Source organism: Falco peregrinus, chromosome 5 (genome assembly GCF_023634155.1).
Source record: "Falco peregrinus isolate bFalPer1 chromosome 5, bFalPer1.pri, whole genome shotgun sequence".
NCBI lineage: Eukaryota > Metazoa > Chordata > Aves > Falconiformes > Falconidae > Falco > Falco peregrinus.
In genome coordinates, this window is record NC_073725.1 from 30291531 (window position 1) to 30306620 (window position 15090).

The following is a 15090-nucleotide window of genomic DNA, read 5'->3' on the forward strand; positions in this document are numbered from 1 at the left end:
TTTCATATTACCCCTGGCCTGTGCCTGCCCATGTTCTCTGCAGTTCTCAGAAAGCTCACTAGCTGCATGCACCATGCCCTCTGCCTACTTTCCATCTACATTATGCAACAACCATATGTTTATTGAGAACATTCCCCTAATGTTCCTTTGCCCTGACAGCAACAGCAGCATATCCCAGGGTTGATACCCTACTAAAACCAGGAGGCATAAATACAAAGGAGAAAGGGTCTGTACGCAGGGCAGCCTGCTGTAACGAGAGGTCACCCAAGCTGCAAAGGGAATTCTATGGAGAAGCAGCAAGCCAAACCCTCAAATCTCTAGACTAACACACAAAAATGAGAATAAGCATGCAATGAAACGGACATTCAGGGAAAAGGGACACAATGGAAATCTGTATCCTTTCAAGTAGAAGGGATTTTTAAGTACATTTTTTTAAAGATCTATATTCAATACCTAATTGCAACACACAAGAAATGGATTTACAGGGCACTTGTAAGTGCAGATGATATGGCCCTTCCCTCTGCAAATAGGGGAAAGTAAAGAAATGATGGAAGAAGCAAAGTCCACGTGGGAGGTGGATGTGCCAGGGCTGATTCATAGGTGGGGCTGAAGGAAGCCTACAAAAGAAAGAGAAGACGAAAGTACAGGAAAAGTTAAAGCATTTTAAAAAGAGAACGGGGACTCGGCAGCCAAAGAGGTGGAAACTATTACAAATCATGAAATCAGTAACACACAAAAGAGAGAAGACAGACATCCCTAAGCCAAAAAAGGGTGGAACAGTCCAGAGCAAGGCCAGGAGGAGGAAAACGGGTTAGAGCTGTAGGTGGAGAGGGGATTATGTGACAGCTTGAAGATAAGGTTAAACAGCTTGAGCTGCAAGGCAGCAAGAGATGACGAGCCAATAAAGCAATTCAAAGTAGAGAAGATGACGTGGCTGGAGTGACAACAAAAGGTGGCAACTATACCTTCAGGACAGTGTATAGAAAGGGAAATTAAAAACCTATAAAAGCAAGAATGAAGGAGGCCAGGGGAAAAAAAAAACCAAACAAACCACAAACAAAAAAGCAGCCCAACAGCCGCCCAGACTTCAGCACTTGAGCTGAGAACTGCAGGAACACTTTCAGAGCCAGGATTAATGTTCCCAGATGAATCACTGGCGCTCAGAGAGCTCTTTTTGCTCCCTTCCTCCCCCCCCGCTCCCGCAGCCTCCCACCCCCTTCCCACCTTCTCTGGAGCTATCCTTAGGTCACCCCTGCACAACATTCTTGGGGCTAAGAGACTGCAAAGAATGGCAAACATCTCCTGCCCAGTTTCTCTCTGAAGACTTCAATTAGTACTACAGGAGCTCTTGCTGGCTTTGGCTGGATCTGAATTTTTTGTGAGTCACCTTCCCTTCTGCAAGCAAGGGATAAACCCACAGAGATGCAAGCAGTAAAAGCCAGGCTGAAGCATGGGGTCTTCTCAGTTGTCTCAAGCAGCCCAGGAGGCTCCTTGCTCCTCACCAGGATCCCGGAAATTGTCCAGTCCTGGAAATTTTCCAGCACCCTCAAACACCTCATGGGAGGTACTGGCCACTTCGTCATGAAAAAAAATGTATACTGTGAAGTAAGAGAAAGCAAAAACAGCTGCAATTCATGGAGAAGCAACATGTGTTCCCTCATCCATCATCTGCTCTGCCTGTGCATTGCACACCATCATCAGGATGCCACCAACAGCTAGCACAGGTTCCTTAAGAGCCAAGACAACTGCAGTCAGAGCAGTTTTATACCTTCACTGTGCCTGTGCAGCAGGTCACACCACTCTGTGGGGCAGGGGGAACAGAAGCTGACACGTCTTGCCAGAGCAGTGCAGGGGTGATGGAGCTGGGGAGCCTCAGTGCAAACACACACCCAAGCGTCAGGTATCTCACCCCACGCCACAGCCCAGCACCCACGGTTTCCAATGTTTAATCACTGTGGATGGCTATCACAGAAATAAACGCATATTCGCAAGCTATTCTTAGCATTCACCGGAGAGGCAATTACCAAATTACCCAGTTACATAATCTCTTTTATATAATCACTACGATGCTCTTCTCCTTATGCAACACGGAGGGCGACCGCGGCCAGCTGAAGCAGCTCCTTCCCCAAGGAAAGCTGCACCAGCAGCACCATGGGCGGGACACACTGGTTACCGCAGGTGTACGGATGAGCGACATTAAAAGCCAACTCAAGGCAACCAAGACCTTCAGAAGCAGCAATGTATAAACACGGGCCCTCAGCCCAGGGAAGATATGAGCATCCCTGCCTGCGCTGCTCCAGAAGATGCACAGAATGGAGACCACCTGCACCTCCAGCTGGTCAAGATGTCAAAGGTGCCCAGTGCCCTCTGAGCAGCCCGACCCAGCATTCACTGGAAGCAAGTGGGATGTTTCCATTGACTTTTAATGAGCTTTGGATAGAGCCCAGGATTAGAGCTTTAATAAAAATAGGACGTCAAGATTACTACAGAATTAAAACAAGCTTAATCCAAATGCCCCTGGCTCTGTGCCAGGGCCATGCCTGTGGTTTCCGTACATGGGGAAAGCCAGGTGAAGCTCCAACTGAAACAGGTTCCCACAGGGCACCTTGTGATGGGCACACATACGGGGAGCTGGCAGTGTGGGTCAGCACAGCCGCTCAAGTTTCATCCATCAGAAGGTTTTGGGCATACCCCAATGTGTCTCCTACAGCATCTTCAGGATCTCACTCAATGCCTTCTAGGAACACTGCAGACATCTAGGCAGATGATTGCCACGTATAGTGAGACCCAATTTACTAGCGTTCTCCCAGGGCTTTAAGAAGTCAGCATCAAAAGCGTTACCTGCAGTGAAGTGGGAAGTACAATTTAAACCCTGGATTTGAGAAAATACAAGCCTGTGGATCCTGAGATGCTTTTCCATTATCATGCTGCGAGATCGGCGTTAAGCTCAGTTAGCTGTGCGCGTTATGGGAAAGCCCTAAACTGTGAAGCCCCTCAACAGCAAGGTATTAACACTACCAAACTCAAACACTTAGTTGTGTAAATACCAAAGGAACAGAAGACAGAACAAACTTTGTTCTCAATTCACCTCTTTTGACTGACACTCAAATCCAAAGGCATCTGCCTTAGCTTTATCTCGAGGTTAGACAACTAGTAATATTTAGCCATTATTTGGCACCTACTGCCTCCCCTGCTCCCTAGTTTCCCTAGAAATACAGATCATTCCAAGCAATATATAGGCAAGCCCCCAGCCTTAGCGTGGCACAATACACTTTATGCAGGGAACACACGCACAAGTTTGGGAACAGAGACCACTATCATTTCAGCTACAGAAAAAAAAAAAATAATGCAGCAGCTTAATGTTATCCTTACACTATCACAAACTACAGGATGACCTAGTTCTGAAGAGGTTTAACCCAATCCCATACGCTATTATTAAGTCTGTATGAAAGCCGGGAATGCAGGTTGCTGTAGTCGACAAGCGGATGAGAGCAGAACTGGGGTCCCCTCACACAAACCACTGCTGCCCACATTAGTGCCCGCTGTGACAGCACTGCTGCTGCTCAAAGCACTGAAAAAATCACGATTCTCATTAGGGACATTTGTTTGGGATAGACAAGACAGCACTCAAAATAGGAGCAGCTCGTATCAGCCTTAAAAAGAAAAGCAAACCATGTAAGGGTAGATTTAAAACTTCTCACGCACCCTTACTCCCCTGCTTTTTTTTTTATTTCATGCTAGGCAACCAGCTGACCATTTGAAAGCAGCATATTCAGAGAAGAAAGTTTCCTCCTCTGTTTTGGACTGAAACCTTACCAAATTTAATGGCATTTGAACAAATGAAGGTGGACTTTTACAGCCATAACCCTTCCTGTACCAGGTCGAATTCATGGCTCCAAGTGTGGAGGGGAATTGGGGCCCTGAGCTGGGAGCTCACACTGTGAGAGAGTCAGCAGTGAATTCCTGGATCTCACTTACACCAGTATTGAGATAATTATCTGTAGCGATGAGCAATACGTTTCCCCCCCCTCCCCCGAGGAGCAGAAATGAAGGAAAACACTTGCTTGACTCATCCTTGTCCAGTTCTTGCATCCAGAGCCAAAGCATGCTTACAGTCTTACAGTCACCCGCCACAGCGAGCAGTGCCTGCACCAACCTTCCGCATTTACGGAGATATCGTGGGGGAAGCAAAAAGGAGTTTGTTGTGTTAACAGAGAAATGAAACACTGAATTCCACCTGGGCAATTCCCCAGGTAGAGACCCTTAGGCTGTTATACCATCATGCCTTAACAAAGAGTCAATGCAGCACAGCATTTTGATATCAGTCTGCTGTGTTGACACTAAAGGGACTGTACTAAAACCGGCACAGTACAAACAACTAAACCTCTCTGGTGAGTCAAGGAGCATCTCCTGTCCAGAAAAGGAGAAACACAGACTGAGACCAAGACAGACAAGACAAATTTTGTTGGCCTACCTACACCCATCAGACATGCAGAAAGACACAACTGTGACTGCAAAAAACCCCAAGTATGCAGCAACTTAAAACAAGCCTGTCTTCATTACTACAGGCATTGAATTTTTTTTTTTTTTTTGCTAGTATACATTGCCTGATGGAGCTCCTAATGTCTTGATGACTAAACCTTCCAGATCATGGGCACAGTACCAGCTCTTCACCCCATGGTAGTACAAGCCTATCACTGCGACTACAGGGCTGGCAAGACCGAGCTAAGCAGGTGGGTCTACAAAACCATCACCCCCCTTGGCTGGCAGTGCTGCTGAGGCCCAAGAAGAATATGAACACGTGTAATAAAATACTCACCCCACATCAAGTGGAAGGCTCTTGAAATACCTGCTGCCCATGGTCTCTGGTCTGCCATCAATGAGACGCCTGCCACCCTCCCATACACTCACGTTCCTCTCACATTAATTTAGTTTAAGATTTCTCCGGTTCTTCTTCCTCTAGAGGGAGGATCCAAACCAACCAGAATGCATTTAATTAGAAAGGCATAAAAATACTTTAAATGTACAAATCTGTCTTTCCTATACACTAAATCAAGGCAAGTACAGGTATGGGCTGTATACTTGGGGTCCATGACCCTCACCTCTAATTCTACCACCACAAGACCTGAGAAGGAAGGCTCCACCCTCAAAATTATTGCCAGCTGTTTAGCTGCATGATGTCCATCAACGTCAGAGGTGGGAGACCAAGCCAACTAACACACACCATCATTCCTACTCCAGCTGGAAAGGACAAGCTGCTTACAGAAGGATCGATTGCAGCCAGGGCTGGAGTCAGGGCATGCTCCCACCGCCCTGCTTCAGTATTCCCCAAAAACACCCACTTTCCACTGTCTTTGAACTTTGAACTTAAGGTCCTAATCACTTCACAGTCACTTCCAAGGAAAGGCAAAGATACTTTTTTTTCTTTCAGACCTCCAAATGAGAAAGACTCAGTGAAGGGTGTGCTAGAGGACTGCTGTGTTCAGTTACCCATTGGCTGGACTTAAGGAAAATGGTCCTTCTCATGCTGCCAGCTGATGGTGGACCTTCCCCAGAGGTACGGTCTCCAGCCACAGCCCCCTCCCACCCCACAGATGGGAAAGGCCAGTGAGGTCATTTGCTCCAGGTTGAGAACTTCTGTTCTGACAGACACTTGGCAAGCAATGTGGGGAAATGATAGGACACCATCTGGAAAAGTTAGTTTTATCTAACAGCATCCTTCAGGGGAAAACAAAAAAACCCAGACTCCACTAGTTTTCCCTTCTAACAGCGCATGGAAAAGGTCTGCATGATTGCCTTCTACTCCAGTACAACTGCACTATTGTCTAGGGACTTGTTTTAATGCAGGACTTGGCAGTGCTAGGTTTATGGTTGGACTCTATGATCTTAAGGGTCTTTTCCAACCTACACAATCCTATGACTCCCATTAGGTGACGCTTCATGTATTGAAGCAAGAAATGTGCTACCAAAATGGGCAGCCTTGCTCCAAGCCATGCATTCCCCCTCCTCCCCTGCAGAAAATTTAACGATGCTGCCACAGCACAAACCTCTGCTGAACCAATGGAAAACTATCCCCTCTCACATTTTTCCCCATCCTCTTTTTGGTGGCTCAGTCAGTGGGATGATCCAATCCTTCTGTGGCTGCACAGATATTAGATGGTTGGACTTGCGTGATCTTGAAGGTCTTTTCCAACCTAGATGATTCTATGATTCTAGACCTGCAGGAGCTGGCAGAATAATGGGCTAGGGACCACCCTTGCCAGCAACAATCCACCTCTGCATTGGATGAGACACAGATTAGAAACTCTTTCTTGCCAATTCCTTTCCTTCTAAAAATCTACCAGACTGAAAGCTGAGTCATTGAGAAAGAGGAAGAGATTTTTAGTAGAGTTATTTAAAACACGGGTTTAGTTAACACCTATTTAGCGCAAAGCTGAAGACACACTTGAGAAGACAGACATTTTTAACTCAGCAGTGAAAACTTCCTATTTAATATGCAAGAAACCTATCAAGATACATTGTTCTCAAAGAATGCTTTCCTCTTTCTCCCCCCCCCGACCCCACTCCCCCAAACCCAGACTCCCATCCCATGCTCCCCAGGAATATCAGGCATGGTATTTCATCTCCTATGTTACCTTACTGATGTCAGGAAAGTGATAATATCCACTTTTTAAGACCTTATCTTTCCCTTGTCTCGGAAGCACTGTTCAGTGCTCAAATATCCCAGGCTGCATCCCCAGCCTTCGGACAGACCTAAGATTCATTGCCCAAACGGCACTATCAAAGCAAAGAAAAAAAAAAAAAAAAAAAGATTGTTTTAAAAAGGCTTCACCTCTTGCTAGTCAGAAAAGTTTGTATTTCCATAATAAACCCTAACAGGATTTCATAAAGCCTTCAGCAAAACACAAAGCAATACAGCATCTTCAGAAATTCAATGTTAGTTTTCTGTAGGGTTTTTTATTTATATGGATTTTACTTTATATCACAACAAATTTAAAGTATATCAGTAGCCATGTTGTCTCAGCAAAAAATAAGAATTTATTGTTTTAAATTCTGTAGTATAAACTCAAACATTGATCTGTTCCTGCCTGCAAATCCAGCCTACATAGATAAGCAGTGCAAACCTGTATGTGGGCACACTTATTCCAGTTTTCCTAAGCCTCTTCTTAGTGGAGTAAACCAAAATAAATTTGCATTAAACCAAGGAGAGTTTCCATCGAGCCTTTCTTCACTGATTTTAGCCAAATCCATTTTCAAAGAGCAGCTAAGACTAAAGGTTTGCTTTGGTCAAGTTCAACACATCCTTCCAGACACCTGCATTAGTTGAGTGGGAAGTACAGAGACAAAAGAGAGTTGGAGGACTTCCCTTTTCCGGAGAAAGTGTAACGGAAGGTGCTAAATGTTTTCGACTGCTATAAAAAATATGAACAGTTTTTATAGATGCTTTTTCCGATAAAAAAAACAAACACCACCCAAACCCACCAAAAAAACACCACACAGCTATTTGCACCTCCCCTTAGAGGATGCAAACAGCACTGCCACAGTCCCCTTCCTGCAGCGAACCGAATCTGTCTCCTCCTCAGCAGGAGCACAGTGAGAAAAAGTGTGCAAGCTCAGTCCTCTCGCCTGGAAATCACAGCCCATCTCGCTGCTGTCAAGAGGCAGGGAAGACTTGCCAGCACCAGTTGGATCCCCAAACTATAAATCACAAGTAAGCTCTTTCCTGCCTTCACTCAGCAATGCAATAGCTGCTTTCCAACTGGCTTGAAGAGGGTAAGGGAAAAAAAAGAAAAAGACACCCAAAATTGTTTAATCTGCTAAGCCCCTAGATAACTACAACTAACAAGCAGGAGAGGGTTAGTGGACACTTCTACACTAACAACTCCCTTGCAGAATTTTTGGGATAGACATTTCTCCATCACTTTGGACAGGATTATTCCTCTCACCACGCATTGACACAACACCCACAAGAGTTGGAACATCAATGTGACTGTATCAGTGGGCTTCCACAGAGAGGGACATCACAGAGACAACCACCCTGCTGTACACACACATTCGTATGTTCAAGGGTATGTACATTCCTATAATACATATACAAAGAAGGACCTCACAGCTAACGCATAGAAAAATATTCCAGAAACTGGGACTGGGGTGTGGGTTCAGGTCCCCATAATCCTCACAACTTCTTGAACTCTGCCTGTGCCTACAGCGATGAAAGTATGTGGTTTTTTTCTTTAAGACTGCCCATCTTAACGTGGTTGTCCATACAACAATTAAAAAAAAAAAACCCAAAGCAAAACAAAAAAACCTCTTCAGGAAGGGCAGATATTTTAGGTCTCTCTTATTTGCTAAAATCTGTCCTGTTGAAGTCCACTTATAAAAATAACACCAAAAAGCTCCACACAGAAGTTACCCAACTGAGAAGCATTAGCCAACTTTGCTTTTATTTAAACAAATCTTGTATGACAGACTGTCAGGTATGTTTGAATTTTATTTCAAGATAACACATTTTGTTGTTCATATGACATGTCTGTCCATTCTTTTTAAAAAAGGCACTTGACACTTTTGTAGAATCTTTCATCTGACAAATTAACAAGAAGAGGACTACACTGATCACTTTTTCCCAAACATTCAGTTATCAGCATCCACATTATAATTCTTAGAAACGAGAAACTGAGCGTGTAGAAATATCAATGCTATTATTTCCAAAAGTGACGATTAAATCTTCTATAGTGATACGGAAACCTTCCTGGTGGGATTCTCACCCACATCTCGTACAACCTACAGCAACTACCACAGGCCTCAGCTTACCTTAACACAGAGCACTAATAAGCTTGACTTAAATATTCAGGCAGTTCGATTAGCTCCTTGGTTTCCCTGAAAACACCACATGGGCCAACCAGAAGCTTAGGCACCTAAAACTGTTTGACAGTGCTGGAAGTTAAGGCTACCCAGCAAGTTACTCAGCAGCAGTTACAATACAACACCTTCTTTATTACAACCACAGCACAGGCAGGGTCCTCTACTGAGCTTAAACAACCAAGTCGAGCCTCCCCAATCCTGAATTGAGCTTCAGCTACCCAGCTCTCCTCCATCCTGCACTTCTGCAGCTTGCAGGAAAGCAAGCAAGCACTCGGCCTGAGAAGCAAGCTACACAGAGATACTCTGGTGCCCTTATTCAGGCTGAAAATAAGCTTGCTTCATCATCATGGGGGCAGGCGGGCTGCTTGTTTCGTTTTATTTTTTCCCCATCCCAAAAACATCACTATTCGTTAAAGTCACATTTAAGCTCAGACAGCCAAAGCCCTTGGAATGTCTGATGAAATAAAACCAGAAAATCTTGATATATACCCCAAACAGACACCACTTTGAGGCCCTCCTCAAAGCCTCCCATAAAACCGAGAGCCATCTACTCATACAAAACTGAGACAAAACACAGTCCTCTCAGTGGAACCACAAGTCACACTAACAAGTGAGACCACTGGCTATTCATGAATGCTGAAATCACATACCCCAGTATTACAGATCTACCAGATACCCAAGTTCCCAGTGAAAAAGGGCGTTTCCGGCAATTGAGGTTAACACCACACTGCTACCTCCAAGCAGCCAAATTAATCTGAAAAGATGGATGAAGATTCAACAGCATTCATTTCTTCCTGAAAGAACCAAGACTACCTTTGCAGGTTATCCACCTGCAAAGTTCCTCATTTTAGCTTACAGTGTTAAACTGTTCAACCGTGACTAAGTTGTGAGCAAAACTCATGACATCTTTGGTTTTCCTCCCCTAACATCAAGGTCATCTCAGAGCAAAGTCTGCTTGGTCCTGGGATCAGACCTTTTTCTTCCATCATGGGAAGTCTTTGTGGTTATGGTGGAACCCCCTCATCCAGCAAGAAAACACAGAATTAATCCCCCTTTCTTACCACCACAGTGCTCTGGACATTTCTGTAGTGTGTCTCAGGCTCTTCTAGACACATAGAAAGGATGACACCCTAACATTGAGAGCCAGCAAACTCTTACATGTAAATCCTGCTTCGATAGCAATGCCTTCAGTTGCCTTTGTGAAACCACCCATGAGCACACACAAGGGCCTTCCCCTGCCCCTCAGCCCCTCTTCTGCATCTTCTGCCTTTCCATCAAGCACAGCAAACCATCACTTCCCCACAGGAACACGGCACAGTCGGCTACTGACCAGGCTTCAGCCCGACAGCCACAAAGAAACACTCCCGCATCCAAATTAACACCTACCATCAATTTGATGCAAGTTTTTATTTGTTTGTGGGTTGTTGTTTTTTTTTTTTTCTTGTGAAAGACTATTCCTTTCATCAATATAACCAGAAACGGTGTTTTGAATGCACACAGACAAAAAAATACATGAACATCTTCCAACAAGCATTTTGGGTAATTTAACCAAGGAGAACTTTAAACATCAGTAAACTACCACAAATTGCTCTGAAGGACTAAATGGCTCCCACCACCACCATCATTATCACACTGTTAAGGATTAAATAAGATCAGGTCAAAGCTGCAAATAGATTTAAAATAATTGTAACAAAACTATTTCAGATAATAACCTATATGGAAGTCAATGCAGAAGACAGCAAAAGTTTCAAATACCAAAAACCTTCTAAACTACTAGATGTCTCCAATTCAGTTATTTAAACCCCCAGCATTCTGTTTCCGGGCCTTTTTTTCCTGTAGAATACAACTTGAAACAATCTGCAATACCTCTTACTTGCATAGGATCTCATTTAAAAGGTATCCTAAGCACTTCCCCCCCAAAAAAATGCAAAAAAACAGATGGCAAAACAAATGTTCTAGATTAAAAGAAAGCGTCAAAACAAACCAAAAAGACATCCCACAATTAAAACTGGTGTAAAAGCTTAAATAACAGCAACATTGGCTACATCCAAAGAGGATTTATGCAAATCACTTCTGTCAGGCACACAGGTTCTTTCTCAACAGAACACACCTTAAAAGAGCAGAGACATCTAATCAAATACATCTTGGAGGGGCAGAACCTTTCACACTCTCAGATGAACAAATTCCCTCTGGGAACAGCTGGTGTCTGCTTTATTTAATCGACATTTTGCCATTCGTGCTTTCTGAACAGCTTCTGCAGAATCAAGGAGCAATCGCAGGCAAGGCTCTGGGCCAGGTTTACAACTGAGGTAACGAGACACAGCTCGATTAACTTGAAACGAGTTACATTTATTTACATTAAATGGTGATTTCGATCTGAGTGTTTTAATAGGATGATGCCGGATGACATAGTGGGCAACATACCAGAAATTGTTCATCTATGTAGGTGGCATAAACATGTAGTAAACATCATTTTCATGAATTATATCCATTACCAAAAACAAAATTACACAGCCAGCGCTCTGGTTTCCATGTATGGGTTTGGTGGTATGTTGGTTTTTGGAAAAAATTAACTCCTTTTCTGTCCAGACTGCTCCAACACAGAAGCAACACGGCTCTCCACCCCTCCAGCCAGACTGCCTCTGGGCTGCACAGGTGTAAGGGGGCACCTCGGAGAAGTCCACGGGTGTTTGCGAAGTCACACTAGCACCCTGCCACCACAGGTGTCGGTGCAAGGATGGGAGCCTGCTGGCCAGCGTTGTCCCATGGCCAGCGTTGTCCCATGGCCGGACCCCAGCCCAAGGGACACCTCTCCACCAGAAACCACCTACAGCCGCGCCTGCTAAAAAAGGAGCTGGCTTCCCGGACCCACGACATAACTGCATGGCACAAATCCACCCTCCAATTAACGTAAGCTGCCTTTTTTTTTTTTACATTATTATTTATTATTATTATTATTAATTGCTGTTTGCTTGTCCGCAGCCACCGGAGCCGAGCGCCGCCGCGGCGCGAAGTTGAACCCCGCCGGCCGCGGCCGCCCCGGCGCCTCCCGGGCGCTCGCCTCGGCACCTCGAGCTCGCCACGCACGTTTTGTGCACGAAAAGGCTAATTAAAATAAAACCGAAAGACACCTACCAGACACCCTTTCCATTTAACCCTGCCTGAAAGGCGCCACGTTCCGCGCCCCTCGGGGAGGCGGCCAGCTCCAGCAGCCCGTGCTGCCCGCCGGTCCCGCGTCACCCCGCTCCAGCGCGCCGCAGACGGGCTGTTCGTCCGCTCCCGCAAGGGAATGCTCCAACGGAGCGAGCCCGGCCGGCGCGAACGGCACCCGGCCGGCACCCTTGGCAGCGCAGCCGGGGCTCGCCCAGCCCGGCTCCCCGCTGGGTACGGGCCGCCCGCTCCCCCCCCGCCGGCCGCCCCGGGGGGGTGACCCCCGCCCCGGCCCACCTCACCTCCCAGAGCAGCGAGAGCAGCAGCGCGACCCCGGGCTGGAAGCGGTTCATCTCTCTCTCCTCCTCCTCCTCCTCCCACAGCGGCGGGCTCGCCCTGCCGGCTCAGGCGCGGACGGGCGCTGTCAGCGGCACCATCCCCAGCGCCGGGAGGGCCACGGCCACCGGCGCGGCGGGGCAGCAGGCAGGGCGGGCTGACGGGGGAAGGGGCGGCCGGCAGCCGCGCCGGGGGCAGGGTGTGAGGCGGAGCGGGCCGGGGGCGGGGAAGCCCCGCAGCAGAGGGTGAGGACGAGGGCGGGCTGGCCCGCCGATCCCCGCGGGCAGCGGCGGCCGGAGCCCGGCGGGCAGCGCCGCGGCCAGGCGAGGCGGGAGGCGGGCAGCGCGGCGCCCGGGCGGGCGGCACAAAGAGGCCGGGCGCCGCCGAGGGCGGGGAGAGGGGCCGGGCCCGCCGCGGTACCGCCCCGCTGCCCGGCCGGGAGGGGACGGCGGCGTCGAGGCGCGGCGGGGAAAGCCCTGGCCCCGGGGGGGGGGGCGAGTAACGGGCTGCGGCGCTGCCCCGCCTGGGCCGCGCCCGCTCGTGATGGCGCCCGCCCTCCGCCGGCTCCTCCGCGCCGAGGGGCTGCGCGGGGTGCCCGGGGCCGGCGGCCCTGAGGAGGAGGAGCAGCCCCGTGCGAGCCTCCTGGAGTTCGACACGGCCGAGTGCGGGTGGGGGGCCGGCCCTCCCCTTGTGCCCCACGCGTCACACCCGCCCCGGCTCCCAGCACAGGACGGGCCCGTCCGCTCCGTGTCCCTCCCGCGGGCCGCCCCTCCTGAGGAGAGGGGCCGGGGGGCTCCGGGGAGGCCCTGCTGCGGCCTCTCCGTGCTTAGAGGGGGCTTGTAAAAGAGATGGAGAGAGACTTTTTACCTGCAGCGACGGGGGTGGTGGTTTCAGACTGAAAGAGCGTGGACTTAGGGGAGTTATTCGGAGGAAACTCCTTCCCATGAGGGCGGCGAGGCGCTGGCAGGGGCTGCCCAGAGCAGCTGTGGGTGCCCCATCCCTGGCAGTGCTCAAGGCCAGGCTGGATGGGGCTGGGAGCAGCCTGGGCTGGTGGCCGGTGTCCCTGCCCGTGGCAGCAGGCTGGACCTGATGATCTTTGAAGTCCCTTCCAACCCAAACCGTTCTGCGGTTCTACAGCTGCCTCTGTCAGCCTGGTGGGTAGCGACAGGCCCTGCCGGGGCAGGCTCAGCCCCTGCCGGCAGCTTTGGCACTTCAGGGGAAGGCTGCGCTCCCGCCCGGCTCCCCGGTTCCTCAGCGTGCTTGGGAACAGCCCAGGATCAGCCATCGTCTTCCAAAAGTCTCAGGGCTGGTCCTAGACCAGAGTGGAGCTGATTGCCCACTCCAGCCCCGTGACAGGTGGCTGGTGTAGTTATGCCCTGGGTGTTTCCGTCACTGCCACCTCGTCCTGGTGCTTTGATCCTCCTTTTCCAAGCCCTTTCCACCCTTAGCACAGCTGGACATGCACTGTGTTCAGTGGGAGGGAGGCACAGCTGTTCTTTGGGACCAGGGTTTACCAAGGTTTCTTGTCCTTGCTTTATAGGAGAGCTAGCTACTCAGTCCTCAGGGGAATATCAAAATAGATAAGGCGCGAGGAACTCTTACCTTCTATTTCCCTCTGAATGACAGACCTTTCCCAGGAGGATTTCTGAAGGAGGTGTACCCTCCCACTGTCCTTTTGTGGGCTGCCTATTTAAAAATGATTAGTGCATCCTTGCAACACACAGCTCCTTCACTCAGCACTCCCCTGTTGTCATAGTCTTCAAGGAAGAAACTCGCCCGCCTCCTGATGCCATGCTGCCCAGTGGAATGTCATCAGGCTGTTATTATCTCCATGCAGTGAACTTTGGGGAGTTCAGGAGTGGCTGCCAGCTGGCACTGTTAATCATACGTCCTCTCAGGCCCAGGTCATATGCTGTATGTAAGGAGTGACTGTAAACTTTAGCAAATTCCCACACGCTGAGTGACACTGTGTACTCAGAAGCAGCCTGTACAAGTCCTTCCTAAATGACCATTGATTTTGATAGCTCTTTTTGTCTCTATTTGGTGCCAACCGATCTGAAGCCATGAGGCGCATTTTTCAGATACTCACTCTCTAACTGAATTTGCTCACAGATGTCTAAGGAGATGTCACAGCCATCACTTTGTCCAACAGTGAAGACTGAATGAGGCAACTATATACACAAGGCTCTATATATACAGTATGAGTTGAAAAGTCACACTTTCTTACATCTGGGGTATAAAGGCACATTGTACGCTGGGTATCATCTAAGATGGATCAGCTCATGCTGCCTCAACATACAAAGTCAGGCGTCACTTCAAAAAGGCTCCAATAGAAATTTGGAAAGGACAGTATTCAGAGCTGTCCTGACATATGGCTTTAACACTAAACTCCCTTCCCATTCCTAATTTCTGTGTTGCGTGAGCCAGGAGGTGGCATTTTGGAGACATACCAAGACAGGATGACTTTTCATGGAGAAGCCAAACAGCCTGACCCTTTCAGGACCACCAAATGAATCTGAATGTCTGCGCTGAGCACGAGTGTTCCATGCCGCTGTTGTGTTTCCTGACAGGGGTGCTCTGGCAGCCTGGACATGGACAGAAACCCTTATAGCACAAATTCTGGGAGGACTGAGGAAGCTCTAGGGAGTAAAGAAAAGGTAGGAGAGGAATCCAGAGTCTTGCAACCTAAGACTACACCTTTGAAGGCCAACACTGCCTGCACTTCTAGCTGATGGCCCACTA

General features: G+C 48.4%; 1 protein-coding gene across 1 annotated transcript in view; it reads right to left on the minus strand.

Moving 5' to 3' along the window:
* The window catches only part of VOPP1 (VOPP1 WW domain binding protein), a 65218-nt gene extending 52495 nt beyond the window's left edge, over window positions 1–12723 (minus strand). The window contains exon 1 of the mRNA XM_055804237.1: window positions 12315–12723. Coding sequence (XP_055660212.1) covers window positions 12315–12365 — 51 coding nt within the window. The 5' untranslated portion in view covers window positions 12366–12723. The remainder of the gene's footprint in view (window positions 1–12314) is intronic.
* Between the last annotated feature and the right edge of the window lie 2367 nt (window positions 12724–15090).